At 41.1% G+C, this 21,337-nt stretch overlaps 4 protein-coding genes across 6 annotated transcripts; 2 read left to right on the top strand and 2 right to left on the bottom strand.

The window, feature by feature from the left end:
- The first annotated feature begins 2,733 nt into the window (after window positions 1–2,733).
- Window positions 2,734–4,315, top strand: LOC127776684 (vegetative cell wall protein gp1-like). Its single transcript, XM_052303190.1, has 3 exons — window positions 2,734–2,859; window positions 3,022–3,582; window positions 4,000–4,315. Exons 1-3 carry the CDS (start codon window positions 2,781–2,783, stop codon window positions 4,029–4,031), a joined length of 672 nt encoding a protein of 223 aa, XP_052159150.1. The 5' UTR covers window positions 2,734–2,780; the 3' UTR covers window positions 4,032–4,315.
- Window positions 4,316–5,442: 1,127 nt separating this feature from the next.
- Window positions 5,443–7,078, top strand: LOC127776683 (uncharacterized). Of its 2 annotated transcripts, none has more exons than XM_052303189.1 (4): window positions 5,443–5,644; window positions 5,921–6,192; window positions 6,295–6,501; window positions 6,610–7,078. In XM_052303189.1, the coding sequence occupies exons 2-4, from the start codon at window positions 5,935–5,937 to the stop codon at window positions 6,928–6,930; spliced, it is 786 nt and encodes a 261-aa protein (XP_052159149.1). In that variant the 5' UTR covers window positions 5,443–5,644; window positions 5,921–5,934; the 3' UTR covers window positions 6,931–7,078. The 2 variants fall into 2 exon arrangements, with proteins under 2 accessions (XP_052159149.1, XP_052159148.1); XM_052303188.1 differs by having other exon boundaries at window positions 5,444–5,644; window positions 5,918–6,192.
- Window positions 7,079–7,520: 442 nt separating this feature from the next.
- Window positions 7,521–10,861, bottom strand: LOC127776682 (ALA-interacting subunit 3-like). The gene is made up of 8 exons (XM_052303187.1): window positions 10,507–10,861; window positions 9,961–10,019; window positions 9,760–9,834; window positions 9,569–9,685; window positions 9,316–9,386; window positions 8,861–9,161; window positions 8,355–8,644; window positions 7,521–7,814 (listed from the first exon to the last, which is right to left on the bottom strand). Exons 1-8 carry the CDS (start codon window positions 10,613–10,615, stop codon window positions 7,760–7,762), a joined length of 1,077 nt encoding a protein of 358 aa, XP_052159147.1. The 5' UTR covers window positions 10,616–10,861; the 3' UTR covers window positions 7,521–7,759.
- Window positions 10,862–18,084: 7,223 nt separating this feature from the next.
- On the bottom strand, window positions 18,085–21,019 carry LOC127775877 (myb family transcription factor IPN2-like). Of its 2 annotated transcripts, none has more exons than XM_052302185.1 (6): window positions 20,450–21,019; window positions 20,243–20,319; window positions 19,984–20,038; window positions 19,613–19,673; window positions 19,428–19,500; window positions 18,085–19,034 (listed from the first exon to the last, which is right to left on the bottom strand). In XM_052302185.1, exons 1-6 carry the CDS (start codon window positions 20,685–20,687, stop codon window positions 18,444–18,446), a joined length of 1,095 nt encoding a protein of 364 aa, XP_052158145.1. In that variant the 5' UTR covers window positions 20,688–21,019; the 3' UTR covers window positions 18,085–18,443. The 2 variants fall into 2 exon arrangements, with proteins under 2 accessions (XP_052158145.1, XP_052158146.1); XM_052302186.1 differs by having other exon boundaries at window positions 19,428–19,494.
- Between the last annotated feature and the right edge of the window lie 318 nt (window positions 21,020–21,337).

The following is a 21,337-nucleotide window of genomic DNA, read 5'->3' as shown; positions in this document are numbered from 1 at the left end:
TTGGATATAAGGGTGTGTTTAGTTCACGTCAAAATTAAAAATTTGATTGAAGTTGGAACGATGTGATGAAAAAGTTAGAAGTTTATGTGTGTAGAAAAATTTTGATGTGATGAAAAAGTTGAAAGTTTAAAGAAAAGGTTGGGAACTAAACCAGGCCTTGATGATGGCATGAAGACATTATACTATTTGTTAACTACGTTATATTGAATTCTACATCACAGGATATTAATTATGGGCACTCCTTTCCCATCCAACATCCAGTATTTATATGTTCTAGGTATGCACGGTCCTCAACAAACTAGACCTCGACTTGTCGTACTCACACCAATATTACTATTAGTAACATGTAGTTATAATGTTTGTCTAGAATAAATGTCCAATGCTGCTTATATCCTACTATTACAATTCTAAATTTTACTTTGCACTTTAACTGTAGAACAAAGTTATTAAAACTTGACCAAACAGCCTATCAGAGATCTCCAAATTAAATCACCTCTGGTCGCCAAGTAGCAGTTAGCATGCCATTTATACTACATATGGTGAATTATGTGACTTGGAGAAAACGTATAATATTTTTAATAAAAAATTATAAGCGTGTTGGAAATTAAACATGAGTATCTTAGGGTTGAGATCACACACCCCCTTCTACTAAACTATCATGTGCATCTCAAAAACGTATAGTACTATGACTGCAAGAGAAAATATTGAAATCGTACAAGGTATAGCCTTGTGATCTTTTTTTCTCTAAAATATCTATAGGGATAGTCCATTTCATATATGAATTTCAAAGAAAATGATATAATTAATTGCGGATTATTGTACTCCAGTCTCCTCGATCTCTCGTGGACGTTGGCAACCTGGCACAACCACCACCCCTCGTTTACTGACGTTTTTGTGTTGTTTTCAACAAGAAGATAATTATTGGATGTTTGACTACACTTTTTCATAAGAGAAACAAATAAACAATGTCCGGTGTCTCTAGCTTCATGTTAATTTCTAAGTCATTCATACGTTTCACAATGTAAGTCATTCTAACATTTCCCACATTTATATTGATGTTAATTAATCTAATATTTAAATTAATTAACATTAATATGAATGTGAGAAATACTAAAAATTTAGATTAATTAACATCAATATGAATGTGGGAAATGCTAGAATGACTTACATATCTATTTAGATTCATTAACATCAATATGAATGTGGAAAATGCTAGAATAACTTGCATTGTGAAACGGAGGGAGTACTTGGTATAGCTTGGTAAGATGAAAACACATACCTATACAAATAATATAAATCAGGGAGTTGAAAAATTATTGTTTTTATGTGTCATTGACATTTAGCAGACCATTCATGCATTAACTACCTTTTGCGATGAGTACATTGTAAAATCTTCACACCGGTATTTTCTTAATTTCTCTAACAAATTAAACGATGAAATGGCCATGTGAAAATATGAAGTATTCCATATTTATGTGCAAACAAGTTTGCAATGATGTATCAGCCAGTTGTCTCTGCTTGAGTGGAACCAAAGCAACGAAAAAGGACCCATCCCATACGTGCAACTTTAATCAAATTTCCTCTTTTCTTTTTATTTATTTATTTCTTCTTCTTCTTCTTCTTCTTTTTTGAATTTCTCATTGACCAAGCAAGCACATGTGCCAAAACTGCACCTGGAGAAAAGATCAAGAATCCGAACAAAATGCGCCGAAAACAACAGTGAAAAGAAATAAACATTTGCAGCATAACCAATTTTCTGAAGAACCAAGTAACCAATATTCTTATGCACCTTAGCCTGCATAGCGAAATCTGGCTAGCATCTAGCATGCAGCTGGAAAATTCTTCCTGCTTCCCCTTTGCCTGCTCACCTGAGACTTGTTAACCATTTGTTGCAAGCTCTTTTAAACTTGTATCTTTTTACTCAAATATTATACATATTACCTCTGTCCTAACATCTAAAATATTAGTGATTGATCCCATATAGTTACATAGGAAAAATTCGTTATATTTTTTTAAAAAATATATTCAAACAATATGATAATATTGTGTCTTTCATCATCTGTTTGTTGGGTGCAACCAAAATTTAAATTTTGAAACTTAATGCTAGTGGCTGAATTTGGCGCTTTCTTTTCCATTCACACATAGTTTTTTCCCTAGCCTTGACTAGTACAGATACAAAATTTTTACCTATAAATATTTTTTTCCTTTGTTCATTGACATAAGGTGTAACCAGCCTTAAATAATAAGGCTTCAAATAATTAGTTAGTGCGCGCAAATGTGTAATTCAATTTATTGCTAGTACAACGAATCTGGATAGGTGCCAGATAATGTAAGGTATGGTAATGTCATACCATAACATAAATTCGTTTATTTTAGAATGGAGGACTCTCTCCGTTCCAAAATAAATCAACTTCTGAAATTCAAATTTTTGTCCCAAAATAAATCAACATCTACCTTCTTATCTACTCTCGGTTCGCAAATCAAAAAATTTTATTCCTTCAGTACCCCTTATCTATCTACCCACCAATACTAATTTACTAATAATAAGGGTTATTTGGTCATTTATCCTCTCCTTTAATTTTGCATTGGGACGCTAAGATTTGTCTTTTTTGGGACAGAGGGTGTAGTCCATCTATGGATTAGAATCCTTCTCCTTATATTCGTTTGCAACACTATATCAATGTCTCACTCTCCCCGTACTCCAATGTCTTACAAGCATCAGTTTGGTAGCCTCGCGGCCGTAGTAAATTTAATATACATATATAGGATCATCTGACTAGATGAAATTCATTGTGCCGCTAATGGTGATCATCATCAAGCGCTACATCCTCCTAGCTCTCATCCTCTCCATTCAATGTGGTAATTATGCATCAAGAATTCAATCTAGCTACAAAATGCACACTAATATATACATGTATGATTTGATTTTGTACTTGCTCATATATATGTATGATTTCGTCTAATTTGGTCCAATTAATCTAGTTAATTACCTTGTTTAATTATCTTTTGTGTGCATTGTAGGTGGAGCAAATGGCACCTCAAGAGAGTACTCACCGTTGCCACCGTTCAAAGACGTGGTGGGCCCATCAACTCCGGTCGCCGCCGACGACGTTCCGCCGCCGCCGTACTGCGTGTACCCTCCTCCTCCTACCAAGCCGGCTCTTCCGGCCCCGCTGCCGCCGACGCCGGCGAGCCCCGGCGACTCGCCGCCATCGATCGCGCCAGCTGGAAACCCACCGACGCCGTCGCAGGCCGGTGCGCCGCCGCCATCGATCGCGCCGGGAACGGGAAGCCCGCCGCCAGCAACGACGAAGCCGCCGGCGCCGGGGGCGAGGGAGGCGGGGGTGTGGTGCGTGGCGAACCCGACGGTGGCGAGCGCGGTGGCGCAGACGGCGATGGACTACGCGTGCGCGTCGGGCGCGGACTGCGACATGGTGGCGGCGCCGGGGGCGCCGTGCTTCCTGCCGGACACGCTCATGGCGCACGCCTCCTACGCCTTCAACAGCTACTGGCAGCGCACCAAGGTCGCCGGCGGCACGTGCGACTTCGCCGGCGCCGCCATGCTCATCACCAAGGATCCCAGTAAGTACGCAGCCATGTCGATCGTTTGCATTATTGGGCCAAGGCCTTCTTCTGGTCATTAGGCCCAAGGACGGCCCATTCCCATTTTACTTGTTTATTTACTACCCCTCCATTTCATGTTATAAAACATTTTTCCTATTCAAACATATTTAGGTTCGACCATGTTTATAACACCAAATAATTTCATAAATATAATATTGAATATAGTTTGATAATAAATTTGTTTGGGTTGGAAATGCCGCTATATTTTTCCATAAAGTTGGTCAAATTTAAAAAAAAAGTTGATAAAAAAATTCAAATATGAAAAGGAAGGAATGGTAGTTCTGAAAATTTTCTCCTTTTCTGCATGAATTTTATTGATGAATTTTAATGGGTTTTGATTATTGTCACATTGTTTTGTTTCATTAATTTGTGTAGGTTATGATGGGTGCCGGTATGTGTACATGTGATGTGGTACGGAGCTCTTCGGGAAATGAAGATGTTTTGCAAGGCTTTTGGGCAATCGAATCCATGGGTCTCCTGCACAAGTATATTTACCGAAGTAAATATCTCATTTTTGAATGGTCGGACAGTCCACAGTATCAGAGTCAAAAGCATACCACTTTGTATGGTGTATTCTTTGACGTCCACATTCACAGGCTAGTTGTTCTATTAAAAATGTACAAATAGATGTGCTAGACTATTATTAACTGTGTCACCATTGATCCGGTTGCAGTAGTACAAAAAAAACAGCGTATTAAAAAACAGTGTGTTATATCATAAGAAACTTATGGGCTTAAAAAATTGCAAATCTTCCACGGAAAGAAAGTAACTGAATTTATTAAAAAGACAGGGGCTTAAAAAATTCTAAGCAAACGGTAAAATTCGGAAGCATCATTAATCATAAAAATAGAAGAAATTCCTACTTTTAATAAAGAAAGTACTATATTATTACTTCTGTATCCGTCCGAGCACACATGTGCAGCTCAGCTCAAGAACAACATGGTCGATCCGTTTAGCGGAGGGTCGTGCTGGCACGACCTGTCTAGTCAGGCTGTGCTTCGGTTGCTACTCGGGTTGTCATGCCAACACAACAAGTGCATGTGTGAGCCAGCACGACATGACCTAGGAATAGCGCATAGCTTGGCCCGTGCGACACGATGGGACCGACGGAGTAAAGGAAAACGGAAAAATCGAAGAAGCCAGGGGTTCAGGAAGAGGAAGCGACGGAGGATGCTCGTCGACATAGACCTGCACGGTACCATCGTGGTATGGCCAACCCAATTTGTGAGCACAACTACTAAGCATAGCGATCACTATGGACTCACCAGCTCGGGGCGAAGAAAGTAGGAAGTGAAGGGCCATGGCATTGCTTGACGATGAGGATGAGGAATGTGCTATCAATGAGCGGGGGATCTCATTTGTGCAACATGTGCCGAAGTTTGTGCAACATGATAGAACAGACTCTATTCATATTTTTTTTTCTTAGTATATGTTAAATTTGGGCTAACCGGCCTCAACACAGTTCACGTAAACTAATCGTGCCATGCCAACTCAACATGACCCGACATCTCATCTCACTGGACCGTGCCTAGGCTCTAGACCCAGCACATGGGGCCGACACAGCATGGCTCGTTCGGTCAGCCGTGTCTAATCGGACAGTGCCCCAAAGATAGCTATTTTTTATCCACCATCTCAACCATATAAAAAATTAAAATAAAAACCCGCCGTCTTAAAGGTTAATCCCAAGGGCTTAATTTGAAAAATGGGATTGGAAGTGTATTATACATTATTTCTATTTTTCATATTTCGGGTACGGTGGGGATGGGATGTGCAATTTGCAAGGAATGGGATGCGCTAGGCGAAATTACTAAACTGCCCTCGCCATTTTGACGCTTCTATCTCGCCCACCGGCCACCGCTGCCGTCTCCATCCATCCCGCGAGGCGCCGCCGCCGCCTCCGCCTCCGCCTCCGCCTCCGGCGATCCCCATCCATCACGCGAGGCGCCGCCTCCGCCTCCGGCGACCCCCATCCATCACGCGACCGCCGCTTCGTCGGCATCCTCCCACCGCATCCAGCCTGGTGAGTGAGCACATCCTCCCGCCACCGCCGCCCGCCTGCGCCGATCCCCATCCGTCGCTCGTTCTGCTCCTTCTGCCCGCATCCGTTACGCACACGGCACACCTCTCTACCCACGCACTTTCTGTCTTTCTTCTCCAAATTTGCGTTAGCCTCTAGCTTCTGTTCTAGAGATCTGCCCTCAACCTTAATACTAGTAGTAGTAACAGTTTGATGGTTCCCCATGTTAGATCCGCCACTGTAGAATTTTCATCGTTTTATTTTTTTGCTGCTCAGAAGATCATCGTCAAAACATGTCGCTCATTTCGAAGCTGCGGTTGATCACTGTGGATGTCACCGGTACTCTGCTTGCCTACAAAGGGCAGCTTGGTGATTACTACTGTATGGCAGCTAAGGCTGCTGGGAAGCCATGTCCTGACTACCAGCGAATGCATGAGGGCTTCAAGCTTGCATACACCGAGATGGCAAGGCAATACCCATGCTTTGGATTTGCAGCGAAGATGCCGAATATCGACTGGTGGAGGATGTGCGTCAAGGATTCTTTTGTTAAGGTGATGCCACTGTTTTGTAGGTCTGAAGCTTTTCAGGAACTAGTGATGTCTTTGTGTTCAGAGGCTAAGTGCTTCGGTTGCTTGATATGTGCTGTCTTGTAGGCTGGTTATGAGTATGACGAGGAGACATTTGAGAAGATTTTCAAACGGATTTACTCTTCTTTTGGCTCGTCTGCTCCGTACTCGGTATTCCCTGATGCGCAGCCCTTCATGAGGTGGCTTCGCGGGAAGGGGCTCACGGTTGGAATTGTCAGCAACGCAGAATACCGTTACAAAGACGTCATCTTGCCTGCTCTAGGACTGAACCAGGTTCGATATTCTCCGCATAACAAATTACACCTCATGCTCCTCTAATGTTATCATCTTCACAAGTAAATGTTGTGGTTCATGACTTCTCTTGATCTTTTTTTTAACCAGGGCTCCGAGTGGGACTTTGGGGTGTTCTCTGGAATAGTTGGTGTGGAGAAGCCAGATCCAAGTATCTACAGGATTGCACTGGAAATGGCGGGCAAGGTCGCGCCAGAAGAGGCGCTTCACATAGGCGACAGCATGCGCAAGGACTACACCCCTGCACGGAGCATCGGAATGCACGCGCTGCTTCTGGACCGATTCAAGACCGCCGATGCTGAGAGCTGGAGGAAGTCTGGAGCAACTGTGCTCCCTGACCTGGTAGCTGCTCAGGAGTGGCTCAGCAAGAATCTCAAGGATGAGCCAGTAGCAGCTGAACAAAATGTCTGACCTTAGAAAATTCAGTTCCCCTGTCACTGAGCTGAATTCCCTCTTGTTTCCTAGTTATGAAACGAGGGAGGCAAAAGAAATGTGCCATTGATGTATTTGTATTGTACTGATGGAATAGGTTATGTGATGGTTCTTGGCTGCTGGATTATGTAAGCTGTTTGGTGTTGAACTGTTGATGCTGATTGCTGAATATGTCAAGCAAATCAGTGTGGCAGAGCATTGTTGTAGCCTCCCATGAACTGTGTTTCAGCGAAGAAAACTAGTTTTGTTTGGCATCTTCGCCTGTCTGAAGCAATAAAAGCAGGGCAATTTCAGTTCTGTTTGTCATTCTATTCCACACCTGTCTGAAAAAAAAGAACAAAAAAAAAAAAGCAAAGGCATTTGATTCTGCCGCTCGTGTTTGAGATAATGTGAGAAGTTTGCAGCATTTGATCATGGTAGACAAGCAAATCTGTTAAAAATTATTCAATCCCATATTCCCATTATCAGAAGACAGTTTGTTTGTTTTATTACTGAAGCATGCATATCAGCATGATGAATGAACCACTTAAGCCAATAACAGAACGGTTTAGGCATTCAGAATGATAGGATTCTATTCATCACAAAACAATCAGTACCGATTCTATTCATCACTGCTATATGCAGTTCCGAAATAACAAAAGAAACAATGAAACAAAACAGCGTGGTTCTTATGCTAAGATGTACATGAAGGTCTAGGTCAAACCAAAGACCTGATTACACTCCCTGACAATTTTCAGTATATCATCATTAAGTACATGATACATGTCACCGGATGAGCCATTTTTATGCGACAAGTGTTTTGGACGTCTTAACGGCCTCCAGGATGTCTGTTCCAGGACAAGTAGTTGTGATCACCCAATTTCCTGCAAAAATACCGCAGATAAATATAGTAGAACGACTTCCATATACCAAATACAGCATGTGGTTGTGTGTAAATACAGGTGCATATCAATGCAACATGAGTATGATACTAACTAGCTGTGCCCTGTGCTGCCTTAGTATTTTACCCTAACAAAATTTGCAACTAAAGAGATTCTTCTATAAAATCTCAGTCAGCAAAGGAACGAAAGTATGCATGTTCAATATGAACATTTTAGCTTTGTTTCTTTATTTTGATACAATGATACAACCCAGTACAGCAATGCCACATCACTCTTAATGGCACTAATAGCCGTAAGAATGATATGCACCAAAAAATGATCGACAGTAGACATGTTCTCAGAAAACATAATAATCTAGGAAATGAGCTTTTTGCATAACACCCATGTCATGAATGTAGCATTCCACAGCATATGCATCTACATAGTGAACTATAATGAGAAGGTTAACTGCATGGCCTACAAGCATATCAAGTATATAGCACATGCATTTCCATTTAATTGCAGGGAACATATGTTACCAACCTTGGTTTTATGAGGTATAGCAAGGTGAAAGCAAATGCCAAGAAAAAGCAGACCCCTCCGACTATAACATACGCAAATCCTAGAAAATCATTCTTCCCACCAAGCCAGGTTGCAGTAGAAAGGACCAGCTTTTTCTTGCCACCAAAGTTATATGTATTGTAGTTGTTACTCAGCTTCACAGTTATGGTATCATTCTTCTTGAGGTCAACATATATTCTCCCATACAACTTTCTGAATGTAGGAAGTGCCGCAGTCCGCATCCAAACGATAAGGTCCTCTTGCTCACTCAACTGTCACATAGAATGCGAACTGATATGAGTTACTCATAGAAATTCCAAGGCTAGGCAACTTTTTTATATATCTATGTGAATAAGAACTCAAATGAACTATAGTTGATATTAGCAGAAAATCAAGATGTTAAGCATATGTAATAAAATGCGTAACAGTTTGCCTCCAACTACATGCATGTGCAACAGCGTGATAGCAAAGATCAAGAGTTCACATACTGGGATTGCCGGATCAAGTGTTCCTCCACCTTTGAGCAAACCATTCTGAAAGTTGCTTGGATAGACATTTTTGCCAAATTTGTGCTCCCTATCACTTTTCCAAGAGATGTCCTTCTTGTCTACTGTCAAGTTCTCATTGCCACGAGTGAAGCTATATGTATCATTGAACAAACTCCAAGCAATCAGCCCACAAGGAACAATCGGTTTTCCATCTGCCGTGGTTTTCTCAGGTTCACAGGCAGATGTCTGGTTTGCCTTCGCAGCGTCCCTTAGCTGTCCATCATTTCGGCTCTTCACATATCTGAATTTGGAAAGAGTTATACATACTAGGTATCAAATGCATGTTATTGTTATCATAAGGCAAAAAAGTCATAGGTTTCATTGTTGCCAGATTGGTTAGGAAGGCTAAGTAATCAAATTCTTGATTGAAAACCTTGAATAGAATCATGTCATACCTCCTATGATTCTGGTAGAAATTATCAAGTTGATAGTATACAAAAATTGGCTGATTCATATCCTCTGTAATCTGGAGATAAAAACAAAACAGTTCCCATTTAGCCAACAAATTTTGATACAATGTCCACTTACAACCACATGCTAATTAAAGTTTTAAAAAAATGTCCCAGATATATTTAGCTGCAGTGTTGCTCCAACTATATACCCTAATCATTCAATATGAGGTAACTGCCAGAAAATTAAGCTCATTACCGTCAGAGTCCTTGTGCACTCTTTGGATATGTTTGGATTTTGGATGTAAGCAAGCTTGTTATCAGTCATGTTGGCTGGCACGCATGCATCATCATACCGATCAACTATCTCAACAACCTGCAACAGTTTCAAACAGATAAATACAGAAACTTCCAGAACATGTCCTATTGTGTAAAAGATACAGAGCATACATTTTGTGCAGCTAGCAGCGAAACAACACCAACTGGTACGAAGATGACGCCGACAAGGAAAAACACCGAGACAACCTAAGTAGCACAAAGCCAAAACATCAGTGAACGGCTCCGCACATATATTCATCTTTTATCCCCTAAAACTAGTAACACCCTAAATTTATTAATCCTTGGAAGTATGCAACAAGTAATTAAACTTACCCATTTTGGAGTTAGAATTGGTTTACAAGCCGGCAGCTCCTGCTGCGTGAACTTGGAATCTGCGCATGAAAAATTTACGGAGTAAGAATCAGCTCACAACCTGGAAACGCTAGTCAGATTCGCTTCCCCTAACACTTGATCGGCGTTTTCGACCTAAAATGTTCGTCTATGCAAAGCACAAACCAAACAATATTAGAATTGCGCACAGCTCAATTTAATCAAGGTTTCTCCTGGACGATTGAAGCTAGGTATATAATCACTAGAGGTAAGTACACCCAACATAAATCATTACCTACCATACTAATCCAAAAAGAAAACATGCATGAGCTAGCATCCATCTCGAGAGCTGAGACCCCCCCTAAGCTAGCCAGATTACCACCACCTTTGCGGGGTGAAATTGCGAAAAGAACCCAAGCTACTAACTACTACATGGACTTCGCTCTCAGCAACAGCTCTGCTCATCGCATCCTGATCTTGGACTAAGGCTAGACGAGACAAGAAGCAAGCAAAGAAGAGCAAAGAGAGAGAGAGATCTCGCGCGCTCACACTTGGGCATCTTGGTGTTCCTCCTGGCCGCGCCGCCACCGCCGCCGCCATCCCCGTCGACCCCGGATCCGCCGTTGCTCGTGCTCCCGCCCGCCGCGTGGTTGTTCATCGCGCCAAGCCGCAGCCACCACCACCCACCACCTCCTCGACCCCACGACCAAGAAACCTCAAGAACCGGGCCCCCGGAGCCCGAGGCCCGGGCAGGCGGGCCTCCCTCGAGGCTAGCTTGCCGCGATCTTGGAGCTTGCTAGGATTGCAAGCAAGGAAGGGGAGGATTTGACCTGTGGAGAGAGGGGAGGGAGGAGGAAGACGAAGAGAGGAAAGGAAGGGAGGCTTTGCTGTGGTGGTTGGCTTGGGAATTGGGAGTTGGGATTAATTTTTTTTTCATATGGTCAAAACAGGTTTTATTTTCACTGTCTTTGTTCTAGAATATTTTTTCTTTTCTTTTTTAAGGACTTTTCTTATAAAGATTTAGGCCCTGTTTGCAACTGATAAATATGAGGATTAAGAAAGTATACGCAAAAACGAAAAAAAATAACAACGTATGATTATTGAGTTTTGATTATTATAAATTTAGAAGATGAGTTGATTTGATATTGTAGAGCAACTTAATCAGAAAATAAAAGGCCTAATACTAATATATAGTTTGTTTTTCTTTTTTTTAGAGATTTTTTCACAGCTATCAGTTAGATCTACTTTGTTCCTTTTCAAGCACTTTTCTTCCCATGTTTAGTACTAATGGGTTTTTTTAAAAAAAAATCTTTGAGATTTTTCGTAGCTACTATACTCATATTTACGTAGTTGCTAAAAAGTTTTATGATAATATGTTAATACCTCCTCTTAGAATAAAAGAGGTTTTAGAGTTTGACACGATTGTTAAGAAATTAGGTAGAATTAAATAGAGAGATATTGTGATTGATTAAGAAGTAAAGTTAGGTGAAAAAAGTGAATGGTGGAAGAGTTGTTATTGGATGAGAAGAGAATGTTGATAGAGAAGTTATTGTATTTTAAAACAAATTTTAAATGCTAAAAATAGTTATATTTTGGAACAGAGTATACCTGTCATGATAGCACATATAGTCCCTGTATTACGGAGAAAACGAGATAGTAGGACAGTCTGTACCCTGACAAAGCAAGATTATGCGTTACAAACTATGGCAAAAATAGTGATACGGAAGTATCATTTCAAACAAATCTGCACGTGATTTTAGTCAGCACAACAAAAATATGAAAGGTACTCAAAAGTTCACCTTAGACTAATCTGGCCCTTATGACGAACTCAATATACGGAACATTTTTGGTCATGCATGTGACACCTGGCAATAAGATATTGGTGCTTTTGTGCTGCGCCCCTACCCTCTAGCCTTTCTAGAAGATGAACACCGTTAGTCGTTAATTAATTAATCTTCTACAGTTGTAGTTTGACTTGTTCATCACTCTCTTGCTGATAATTTATCATTATATATGGAATCAATGTTGGTCACTCATTTTCGTACTTACGGTAGAAAAATCAACGACCATAAATGATGTATCGTATACGTTATCTCACATGACCATGACCTATAGAACATTGACACTTAATTTCAAGTTAACAGTCATCGTTATCATCGCCGTTTAGGTTTGGGTCTCGTTGAAATTTGAAAATTCAAATGTCAAGGTCAAACAATGTCATCTTGGAAGACAAAATAAAATGCGATTAATTAGTTGCCCTCTTGTGCATCCTGTCCGTCCAATGCCATTTTCCGGCCATCCATCAGGTAGGAGAATATTGCGTTGACGTTGGGAAGTCTTGGTGGGCCCCGGCTGCAGGCCGCGCTGTATTGGGCTGATAGTGGGCTCTAGTATGGGCCCTGATGGGCTGGATACGTCGTTTCAGCCTGATTCGTATTATAGCTAATTTTTATATATTTTTTACGAGGGATTGCAGTTTATAAAGGATGAGTTTCACCACTATCTCGAATAAATATTGATATTATAAGTTGATAATGGCACAATGCCTATTGGAGACTCTAGGATGAAAAATAAAAATAAAACAGAGAAAGAAAAACAAAAGAAACTCCGATTGCGCCTAATTTTTAGCAAAATCGTTTGGTTATAGGTTATTACATTTTTGGACTTTGGGAGCAGTTAGCAGGTGCTGAGTCATATGCCTCGACAAATAAATTCGGATATCATATTATTAATTATGCCATTTTGGAACACCATCAAACAAGACACACACACTCTCTCTCTCTCTCTCTCTCTCTCTCTCATATATATATATATATATATTAAATTTGTTTGGTGCTCCATGGTGCCCGGGCACCATTGTTGAAATTGAGTATATACCCAATTCAAATGAGTATGAAACTTTTTCAATTACTTAGATATTAACATTAACTACTTTACTAACTAGTTCAAAGCAAGTTTGAACTGAATTTGAACTTGTTTTTGTTAGATTTTGATTCTAGGTATATAGCATCCATACATATAATTAGTTAGGTATGTAATCATGGATTGTGAAATAAAGTTAAATTTGAGTTGTTTTGTTGATAGGTATAGGTATGAATCGAATTATTATAACTAGGTATATACTCACAATTTGAAAATTTTGAAAAATTTGAGTGATTTTGTGCATTTGATACCATGGTGCCCCATATGAGTGTCCTATATATGTGTGTGTGTATATATATATGCGCTTATTGACTGATCATGCAAGAGGTTTATTACACCTCTTAATCATAAATTATGATACCCCATAGCCATAGAAGATGTTCCTTTAAATAAGTAATACCTACCTTCCTCCCAAAATATAGTTGCTATATTTTGAAGTGGAGGTAAGGCTATTTATCCTCCTGGATTTTTCACATTTTGGTCATTTTGAAAAATTTATTTCGCAAATAGACCTCTGAAAAAACTTATCCCAGAAATGGTCCTTTTTGGGGCGCCAGAGTGGCTGGCGCCGTCGTTCAACTGGACGGCGCCAGCCTCTTTGGCGCCGTCCCCCTGCCGACGTGGCGGGGCGATGCTGAGGTGGCTAGGGGGAGCGTGCCAAAGTGGCTGGCGCCGCCCCAGGGAGGAGGGCGCCAACATGGCTGGCGCCTCCCCCCACCCCTCACCTCCATTCCTGTTTCTCTGTATGGAGTTGCAACGGTGTCATTTTTGTTTTATTTTTTCGGATGTTTTTTCACACTTAGGATCACGATACAACCAACCACAAAAATTTTTTTTAACTCGAACTACCACTTAGCTAAGTCTGAAAATAGCTAGCATACCACTTAATTAGTCTACTTTGCACCTTCACTAAAATTAGACCATAACTCCTTTAGTAAAACCTTTTGATCAGCATGTTAAACATAAGAGAGATCCTTTAGTAAATTAGACTATATGAAATTACTTAATCTAATTCAAAATATAACCACATGAAATGATAGCCATAAGTTAAACAATATAGAGAGATGCAATTTTTTTATTTTTATTTCATTTTTTTGATATTTTTTTCACACTTAGGAGAACATAGGAACCAACCATATAAAAAATAAACTCAAACGGACAAAATATGTGACTTGTAGAATTTTCCAAAACTCTACCGAAACGGACAAAATATGCCATTTATTGAAATAGGCGTAACTTTCCCATACGGACTCGGAATCAGGCAAATAATATATCCACGGACATCTACAGAAAAAGTTACACCCGATTCTCCCCCGCTTTGTCGGGTTCGGCGATATTAAAACCTCCAAATTCCACTTGCAAGATTGTGTTTTCGAGGAGAGAAGTTTTTCGGTAGAGCTTTGAAAAATTCCACAGGCCACATATTTCGTCCGTTTGAGTTTATTTTTTATAGGTTGGTTCTTGTGAGTTCCTAAGTGTGAAAAAATATCAAAAAAATAAAATAAAAATAAAAAAGTTGCACATCTCTCTCCTCTGCACTAGTTCAGAGAGAGAGGAGAGAAAAAATTCTACAGGTCACATATTATGTCCATTTGAGTTTATTTTTTTCTATGGTTGGTTCTTATGTGTCCCTAAGCGTGAAAAAATATAAAAACATAAAAGAAAAATAAAAAATTTTAAGGGGGGGCAGCCACTCTGGCGCGCTCCCCCTAGTCACCTCAGCATCGCCCCGCCACGTCAGAGGGGGACGGCGCCGTCCAGTTGGACGATAGCGCCAGCCACTCTGGCGCCCCAAAAAGGACCATTTCTAGGATAAATTTTTTCAGGGATCTATTTGCAAAATAAGTTTTTCAAAAGGACTAAAATGTGAAAAATCCAGATTTATCCTCTCACTTCCTTCCTGGAGGTGAGATCTTCGCCTGCTCATCGGCGGCGGGCCACGTGGCGCCAGATGCGAGGGCTTGGTGTGCTTTCTCCATCATGGACCGCATGTATTTCTCCTGGGCCTCAACCCTCATCTGGAGGTGCTTTTCTGCCTGCATGCAAAGAAATATATTCACTTTCTGGGTGTCCAAAGAAAATGCATATGCCAAATATAATACTCATGATGAGTTGAAAGATTATTGAAAAAAAAGTTGTGCTAGCACTAGCAGGGTAAACTTCCCAAGAATGTTCCTCTTGCAAGAGACATATCATTTAATTTTCAGATAGAACATGTGAGAATTTAATGGGGAACGTTCATGCATGTAAAGTTCAGAAGCAACATGCTATTCCTTCCGCAAATATCCTCATTTTTATCAAATCCTAATAAAATTATCCTACATTTTATATGCTCCGATCCTAATACATATATCTGCTACTTTTATAAACTCCAATATAATGATTGTTAATTTACGAATAAATTTATTTTGAGATAAATGGGAGGAGCAAATAATGAACTTAAAGGGGTACTAATTTCTTATGTGAACTAGTCATCAGTATGCAATGATGAATTTCAAAATACATATGCTCTCTCACCTCTTCTTGTTCTTGGCTCTGGGCCTTCTTCTCTGCCCCATTCACATGCACGTTGCGGCTGTGACGATCGACAAAACAGAAAATTAATTTTGAAAACATATGAACATGCATGGAGCTAGATCGATCAGAAAGTATAGACAAAAGAAAATTAATTTTGATTGTTTGGCTAAAAAGAGGGTGCATTTTGAATTAATGAACAACAAATTAATATAGCCATGGTAAATCAACTTACTCTGAATTCGTGCCTGAAGATGGCGCTGCATTCCATTGATTGTCCATTGCTGAAGTACTGGGAATTGAAATGGCGATGGATCGATCGAATGCACGAAGAAGATGATGAAATAATCAGTACTCTGACCGGTGTAATAAGAGATATATATAGGAGTACAGTGGCGCAGTTAAAGGGTTTGTCTATGGTAATATTCTAAAATCATCCCTAATTATCACAGGTAATTAATTAGCATGATCAGAGGAGCCACATATATGTTAATTTGCATGCGCAGATCACGCTAATACCAAGGAAAACCGCTTGTAATAATACAAGGGACGAGGGTGGGTGCATTTCAGGAACAAATATTTCTTTCCTGAAACCAGAAATATTCCACCGTTCTAGTGGATTTCAGGAAAGAAATCGGGACCATATATAATTGCAAGTCCCATGTACTCAAGGGGATATGAAAACAGCCAGTTTTTTTTATACAGCCAATATAATTGGGGTGCATGAAATGGGCTGATTCATAGCCGCCGTTATCTTTACTATTGTACAGCCTGCTCACCGACCCTCCTCTTTATTGTTACTGGGCTTTTAAAAATCAAACCTAATCGTTATTTTGGTTCTGTTTTATATTTTTTTAATATCGCGTCAACTGCCCCACCCTATCCTGTTGCCCCTTCTATTTATTATTATTGGATTTTAAAGGTCGAACACGATTCTTGTTGGGATTCCCAAACATGAATTAACATACACGTTTCTCAAACTCTTAACAATACGTGATTTTTGAAAATTTTGTACATATATGAATTTCTTATAGTAAATACTATTTAATTTAAATCTATTTCCTAACTTTATAATACTTCATTCATTTATACCTCGAATAATTAATCTTAACAGCTGCTGAAAAAAAAATAGAACAGTTGCTTGTGTCCCTGACCATATGATATGATCTGAATTCTGAATTGTACACTAGCACAAGCAGTGTGAAGTTCAGCAATTCCAGGGGCACTGTGTATAGACATTAGACTGTACATACATATGCAGCATTGCAGAAAGGAGGCGACGCAGAACAAACGAAGCTTCCACTCTCAGCAAGAAAAGGCTGCATGCATCATGCTATACAGGGCTCAGTCACTGATATAATTGGAGCAAAATTAATCCAAGCTAATTAACTGTGGATATATTTGAGCTAGCTACTTTAAATTAAGCCATTGCATCGTGATTCGGGGAACAGTGCTTAATTGTGCTGTTATGCAGTGTTGGTCTTTCTCTCTCCCCTTCTCTCCCTTCTTTGCTTCTCTATCGGTGAGAGGAAGACAGAGCACTGGCGACGAGGGCCAGTCCCCTCCACCCGCCGCTCCGAGCTCCGCCGCCCCCTCCTCCCGCTGCCCCAAGCTCTGTCCTCTGCTGCCCCGAGCTCCGCCGCCCCCTCAGCCCTAAGCTCCGCTCACCACCGTCCCGAGCGCCGGTGGCTGCGGGCACCCTTTGCTGCCGCCCACTCCGCCCGACATCGTCCCGAGCTCCGCCGCCCCCTTCATCGCTCCTGCCCGCCGCCGTCCTCAAGGTGAGGAAGCGAGAAGAGTGAGGATTTTGGAGAGAGGTAGAGAGGTGAGGGGTAAAAGAGAGGGTGAGAGACTGACATGTGGGGTCTGCTGATTTAAAAAGAAAAAAATTGCTGACTGGATTGCCACGTAAACCAAAACCGTTTGCAAAGCTGCTGGGGGGATTCATCCAATATCGATAGTTGAGGGTGAAAATTGACTGGTTTTCAGGTTTAGAGGGATAATTCGTACTCATCCAATACTTCAGGGGGGGAGTAATTTATACTTTTTCCTTTTAATAATCCATAGCAACAAACGAGTAATTTTGGCTAGTAGTTGATCGATAAAAGGAACGCCAATAATATATAACATTTTTAAGTGCTTGGGCTCATTAATAATCTTTTTAAATGCCTACCCCCAGGCCCCGAGTAATAATCATGAAAATTTCTAGAAATAATGTTAATATAATCTAGATGACATGCAAGTATATATATGTTTTTTTTTTTGCAGTGAACAGGGATATATTACTCATACTCAGCACCCAACAGGTGAGAGATAAAATTACAAGTATCATCCGGCCGGTCAGAAAGCAGTTAAAGCCTCGCTACGCCCTTTATTAGCCAGGGCGTGGCTAACACTATTCTAGTTACGATGAATCTTCAGAATAACAATATCCCTATTCCCAGCCATGAGGTTTCTTATCTCCCTAACAAGGAAAGCTAACTCCGAGCGCTCCTCCTCCTTTGACTGGATTAGTTGGATTGCCCGTAAGCAGTCAGTCTCCAGGATAATTGGCAGTAACGTCCATTAATTGGAGTGCCAGGATATAGATCCAGGATCGATCAAGCACTTGCACTTAATTATATCCTTAAAATATTTACCCATGAGTAAAAACATGTTATCACATGCATGCATGCCGTACTGTGACACGACTCCAAATACATATATATAAGAAAACTTTCGTTAATGTTCAGACAAGCATGGATGAATTAAGACAACACAAAATTAAAATTTACAAACTTTAAGCCAAAATTAAGAATGTAGGCACGACTAATTATCTAGATCACCCTCCTCTCTCAAGAACTTAATTAATTGCATGCATGGATGCATCCTAATTAATTGAACGATGCATAATGCAATACTACTTTTGTATACTCTCCCAACTAATAACAAGACAGTTACATATGCTTATTCAGTGATCTTGCAAGATCAGTTCAGCCTGCTTGCTGGTTTCACCACAAAATTAAACATGCAGTTAATATAATTACCTCTTCAATTCATCATCAATTAGTTTACCCATAGGAGATGTTCCTAGCCTTGGCTCCAACAATTGGACTACTCATCCTCTCACTTCCTACAGGTAGCACTGTTTGCTGTGGAGGTGGTGATCTCATGTCAAGCTTAGAGCTCATCTGACCCTCAAACCCCTTACTGCCCATGGAGTCTCCTCCTGACATGGTGATGGCCTCCATCATCATCGTCGTCGTCGCCGGCGCCGTCATCTGGAGCTGATGATCGCCGGAGATCTTCGCCGGCTCGCCGCCGCCGTCGTCGGCGCCGGGCCACACCATTGGGCTCTTCCCAGTACTGGAGCTGTAATTGAATGCCAAGAAGGTATCAATTGATGGCCTGATCTCCATCTGCTCATGCTGCTGATGCAGGTGATCTAGATGGCTTCCTCCATACAACTGCAGATCATCTTGCAGAGAAGGGAAGCTCATGGAGCTGCCAATGTCAAGGACAGCTTGGCTGCCTAGAGATTTGTATCCTGCGTGCCACGTGGCGCAATCTCCTGAGGACGAGATGGCTTGGTATGCTTTCTCCAGGATGGTCTGCATGTATTTCCCCTGGGCCTCAACCCTCATCTGAAGGTGCTTTTGCACCTGCATGCAAAGTTAGTTATATTCACTTCTTTTGTGTCCAAAGAAAATGCATATATGCCAAACTCATGAGTGCCACAGATGAGTATAGGAAAAAAATAAAGTTGTGCTAGCTAGGTAAACTTCCCAAGAATGTTCTTGCATGGATGCATCTCATTTTCAGAACATGTGAAGGACAAACATTGACATATAAGCTGTCCACAAGCATGTAAACTTCCCAAGAACGTTCATGCATGCATGCAAAAGTTCAAAGGCAACATGTGAAGGAGCATATGCAGAATAAAGCAAAGCAAATTAATAAGTAATTTCTTGGGCTATTAAGTTCAGTATGTGATTAATTTGACACCATGCTGAATTACAGAAAATTAATTTGTTTCTGACAATGCTCTTAATTACCTCTAATTGTTCATGGAATCTTCTCTGAACTTCCATCTTCATCCTTAGTGCCTCATTCACATGCACGCTGCGGCTAACAATTCATAGAAATTTTGAATAATAAGATAGTTATTAAAAACCACATTTTGAATTAATGAACAACCTAATCTAGCTAGGGTACTCTATGAAAAAAAAAATCAACTTACTCATTCATGCTTCTTCCCATGATGCCCGAAGAAGACGCTGCATTCCGTTGCATGTCCATTGCTGCAGTGGGAAAATGGACGAATATAAGTTTGAATATAATTCACCTTTTGATTATATTCAGACAAAGTGTGAAATTAACTATTCTGAAAGAATCATGGTAAGTAAATTAAGCTGTTTAATTAGCTAGCTAGTACAAACGAAACAGAAATTCACTGCTAACATATATCAAGTCGGTAAACTTTAACAAGCGGAATTAAAGGAAGGAAAAACATGCATGTGCGAACAAACTAACAAGCTAACTAGCCAGCTAATTATAAGAACACAATTAGGAATGTAATATGCTATTTTAACAAGTAGATCGTGTGTTTACCATCCTTAACCGAGTGGTCGTTGAAATCCTTGTGCTGCTTCCCAAGTCTGAATTTCTGAAAAAACAACAATCTACAACACATGAGAGAGATCCAGAGATACAGAAGTCTGAATTTCTGAAAAACAACAATCTACAGAACATGAGAGAGAGAGAGAGAGAGAGAGAGAGAGCATAAGCTAACCCTAGTTCTAACCATGCTAGCTAGTGCAACTAGAAAACCATATATAGACATGGATCTATTTATGTACTGCACACACACCTGAAGATGGCTCTTGAGATGGTAAAGTGTGAGTCCCTTGACTCCCATAACCCTCATGATCGTCTTTGGAGTCGCCTCTACAATTGATCAAGAGTTTGATCATGAAACATACAAGTAATTAATTAAGAAGAACCGAACTCGAACCAAATAAAATAAAATCAAATTCTCAGCATCAAGATCAGTCATGTATAGAGCGTAGCTACGTACTGTCCGGGCCTCCGAGCTGGGTGACGGCGTCGACGAAGCGGTCATGGAGCTCGACGGTCCAGCGGAGGCGTGGCTTGGGGTCGGTGGTGAGGACGAGGCCGGAGTCACCCTGGACGCACAACGGCGGCCGATCATTCGAGCTCGCCGCCGCCGCGGCGCCGCCGACGCCGACGCCGCCACTGAGCTGCTGCTGCTTCTTGGAGGAGGAAGGAGAAGGAGAAGGAGAAGAAGGGAACATTCTATTCTCCTAGCTAGCTTTCCTCCTCCTCTTAAGAACCTCTCTCTCTCTCTCTCTAGACTCACTAGATCTCCTCCCTCTCTCTCTCTGTTACAGATTTGGAAGAGATTCAAGAACAAAGGAATAGGGTTCGATCCTCTCGCGGCACGCAGAACGAGGAGGGGAGGGGGAGGAGGAGAGAAAGGACTACGGTGTTGGTAGAGAAGCTGTACTGCTGCTACGGCAACGACCACATCACTTGATCTCTCTTAGCTTCTTTTCTTGATGATATGTTCTCATCTCTCTCTCTCTCTACACCTCTCTTTGTTGCTTTAGTTGCTTTGTTTCTCTCTCTTTCTCCTTTCTCTCTCTGGGTCTCGGCGTAGAAAGCGCGCGCACCGGGTGATATTCTATCCCGGGGGGGGAGGGGGGGGGGGGGGGGGGAGCGGCCACCGCCAACTGCTAGCTAGCTCGAAGCCTCGCCGGTCTCCTTCTCCTGCCGCCTCGCTTTGTAACAAAGGTGAGGAGAGAGACCTTGAATTATATTACTCCTTCCGTACCGTTAATCAAAAAGTCAACGACGTCATACATTAAAATACGGAGGGAATATTTGTTAGCACTATCTCCTTGCACAAATGTATGACGTTGGTTGGTTCATTTTTGAGCTAACC

Source organism: Oryza glaberrima, chromosome 6 (genome assembly GCF_000147395.1).
Source record: "Oryza glaberrima chromosome 6, OglaRS2, whole genome shotgun sequence".
Lineage (NCBI taxonomy): Eukaryota > Viridiplantae > Streptophyta > Magnoliopsida > Poales > Poaceae > Oryza > Oryza glaberrima.
The sequence above is the reverse complement of the archived record's forward strand: the minus strand, read 5'-3'. Positions and strand labels throughout refer to the sequence as shown.

Coding starts and splice junctions, on each gene's coding strand:
- LOC127776684 (XM_052303190.1), top strand. CDS start 2,781: ATGAAATTCATTGTGCCGCTAATGGTGATCATCATCAAGCGCTACATC. Junction 2,860..3,021: donor CATCCTCTCCATTCAATGTG/GTAATTATGCAT, acceptor TGTGCATTGTAG/GTGGAGCAAATGGCACCTCA. Junction 3,583..3,999: donor GCTCATCACCAAGGATCCCA/GTAAGTACGCAG, acceptor TAATTTGTGTAG/GTTATGATGGGTGCCGGTAT.
- LOC127776683 (XM_052303189.1), top strand. CDS start 5,935: ATGTCGCTCATTTCGAAGCTGCGGTTGATCACTGTGGATGTCACCGGT. Junction 6,193..6,294: donor TCAAGGATTCTTTTGTTAAG/GTGATGCCACTG, acceptor GCTGTCTTGTAG/GCTGGTTATGAGTATGACGA. Junction 6,502..6,609: donor CTGCTCTAGGACTGAACCAG/GTTCGATATTCT, acceptor TTTTTTAACCAG/GGCTCCGAGTGGGACTTTGG.
- LOC127776682 (XM_052303187.1), bottom strand. CDS start 10,615: ATGAACAACCACGCGGCGGGCGGGAGCACGAGCAACGGCGGATCCGGG. Junction 9,387..9,568: donor AGTGCACAAGGACTCTGACG/GTAATGAGCTTA, acceptor TTTTATCTCCAG/ATTACAGAGGATATGAATCA. Junction 7,815..8,354: donor CTATACCTCATAAAACCAAG/GTTGGTAACATA, acceptor GTATTTTTGCAG/GAAATTGGGTGATCACAACT.
- LOC127775877 (XM_052302185.1), bottom strand. CDS start 20,687: ATGTTCCCTTCTTCTCCTTCTCCTTCTCCTTCCTCCTCCAAGAAGCAG. Junction 20,039..20,242: donor ATCTCAAGAGCCATCTTCAG/GTGTGTGTGCAG, acceptor TTGTTTTTTCAG/AAATTCAGACTTGGGAAGCA. Junction 19,035..19,427: donor GATTCCATGAACAATTAGAG/GTAATTAAGAGC, acceptor CTTTGCATGCAG/GTGCAAAAGCACCTTCAGAT.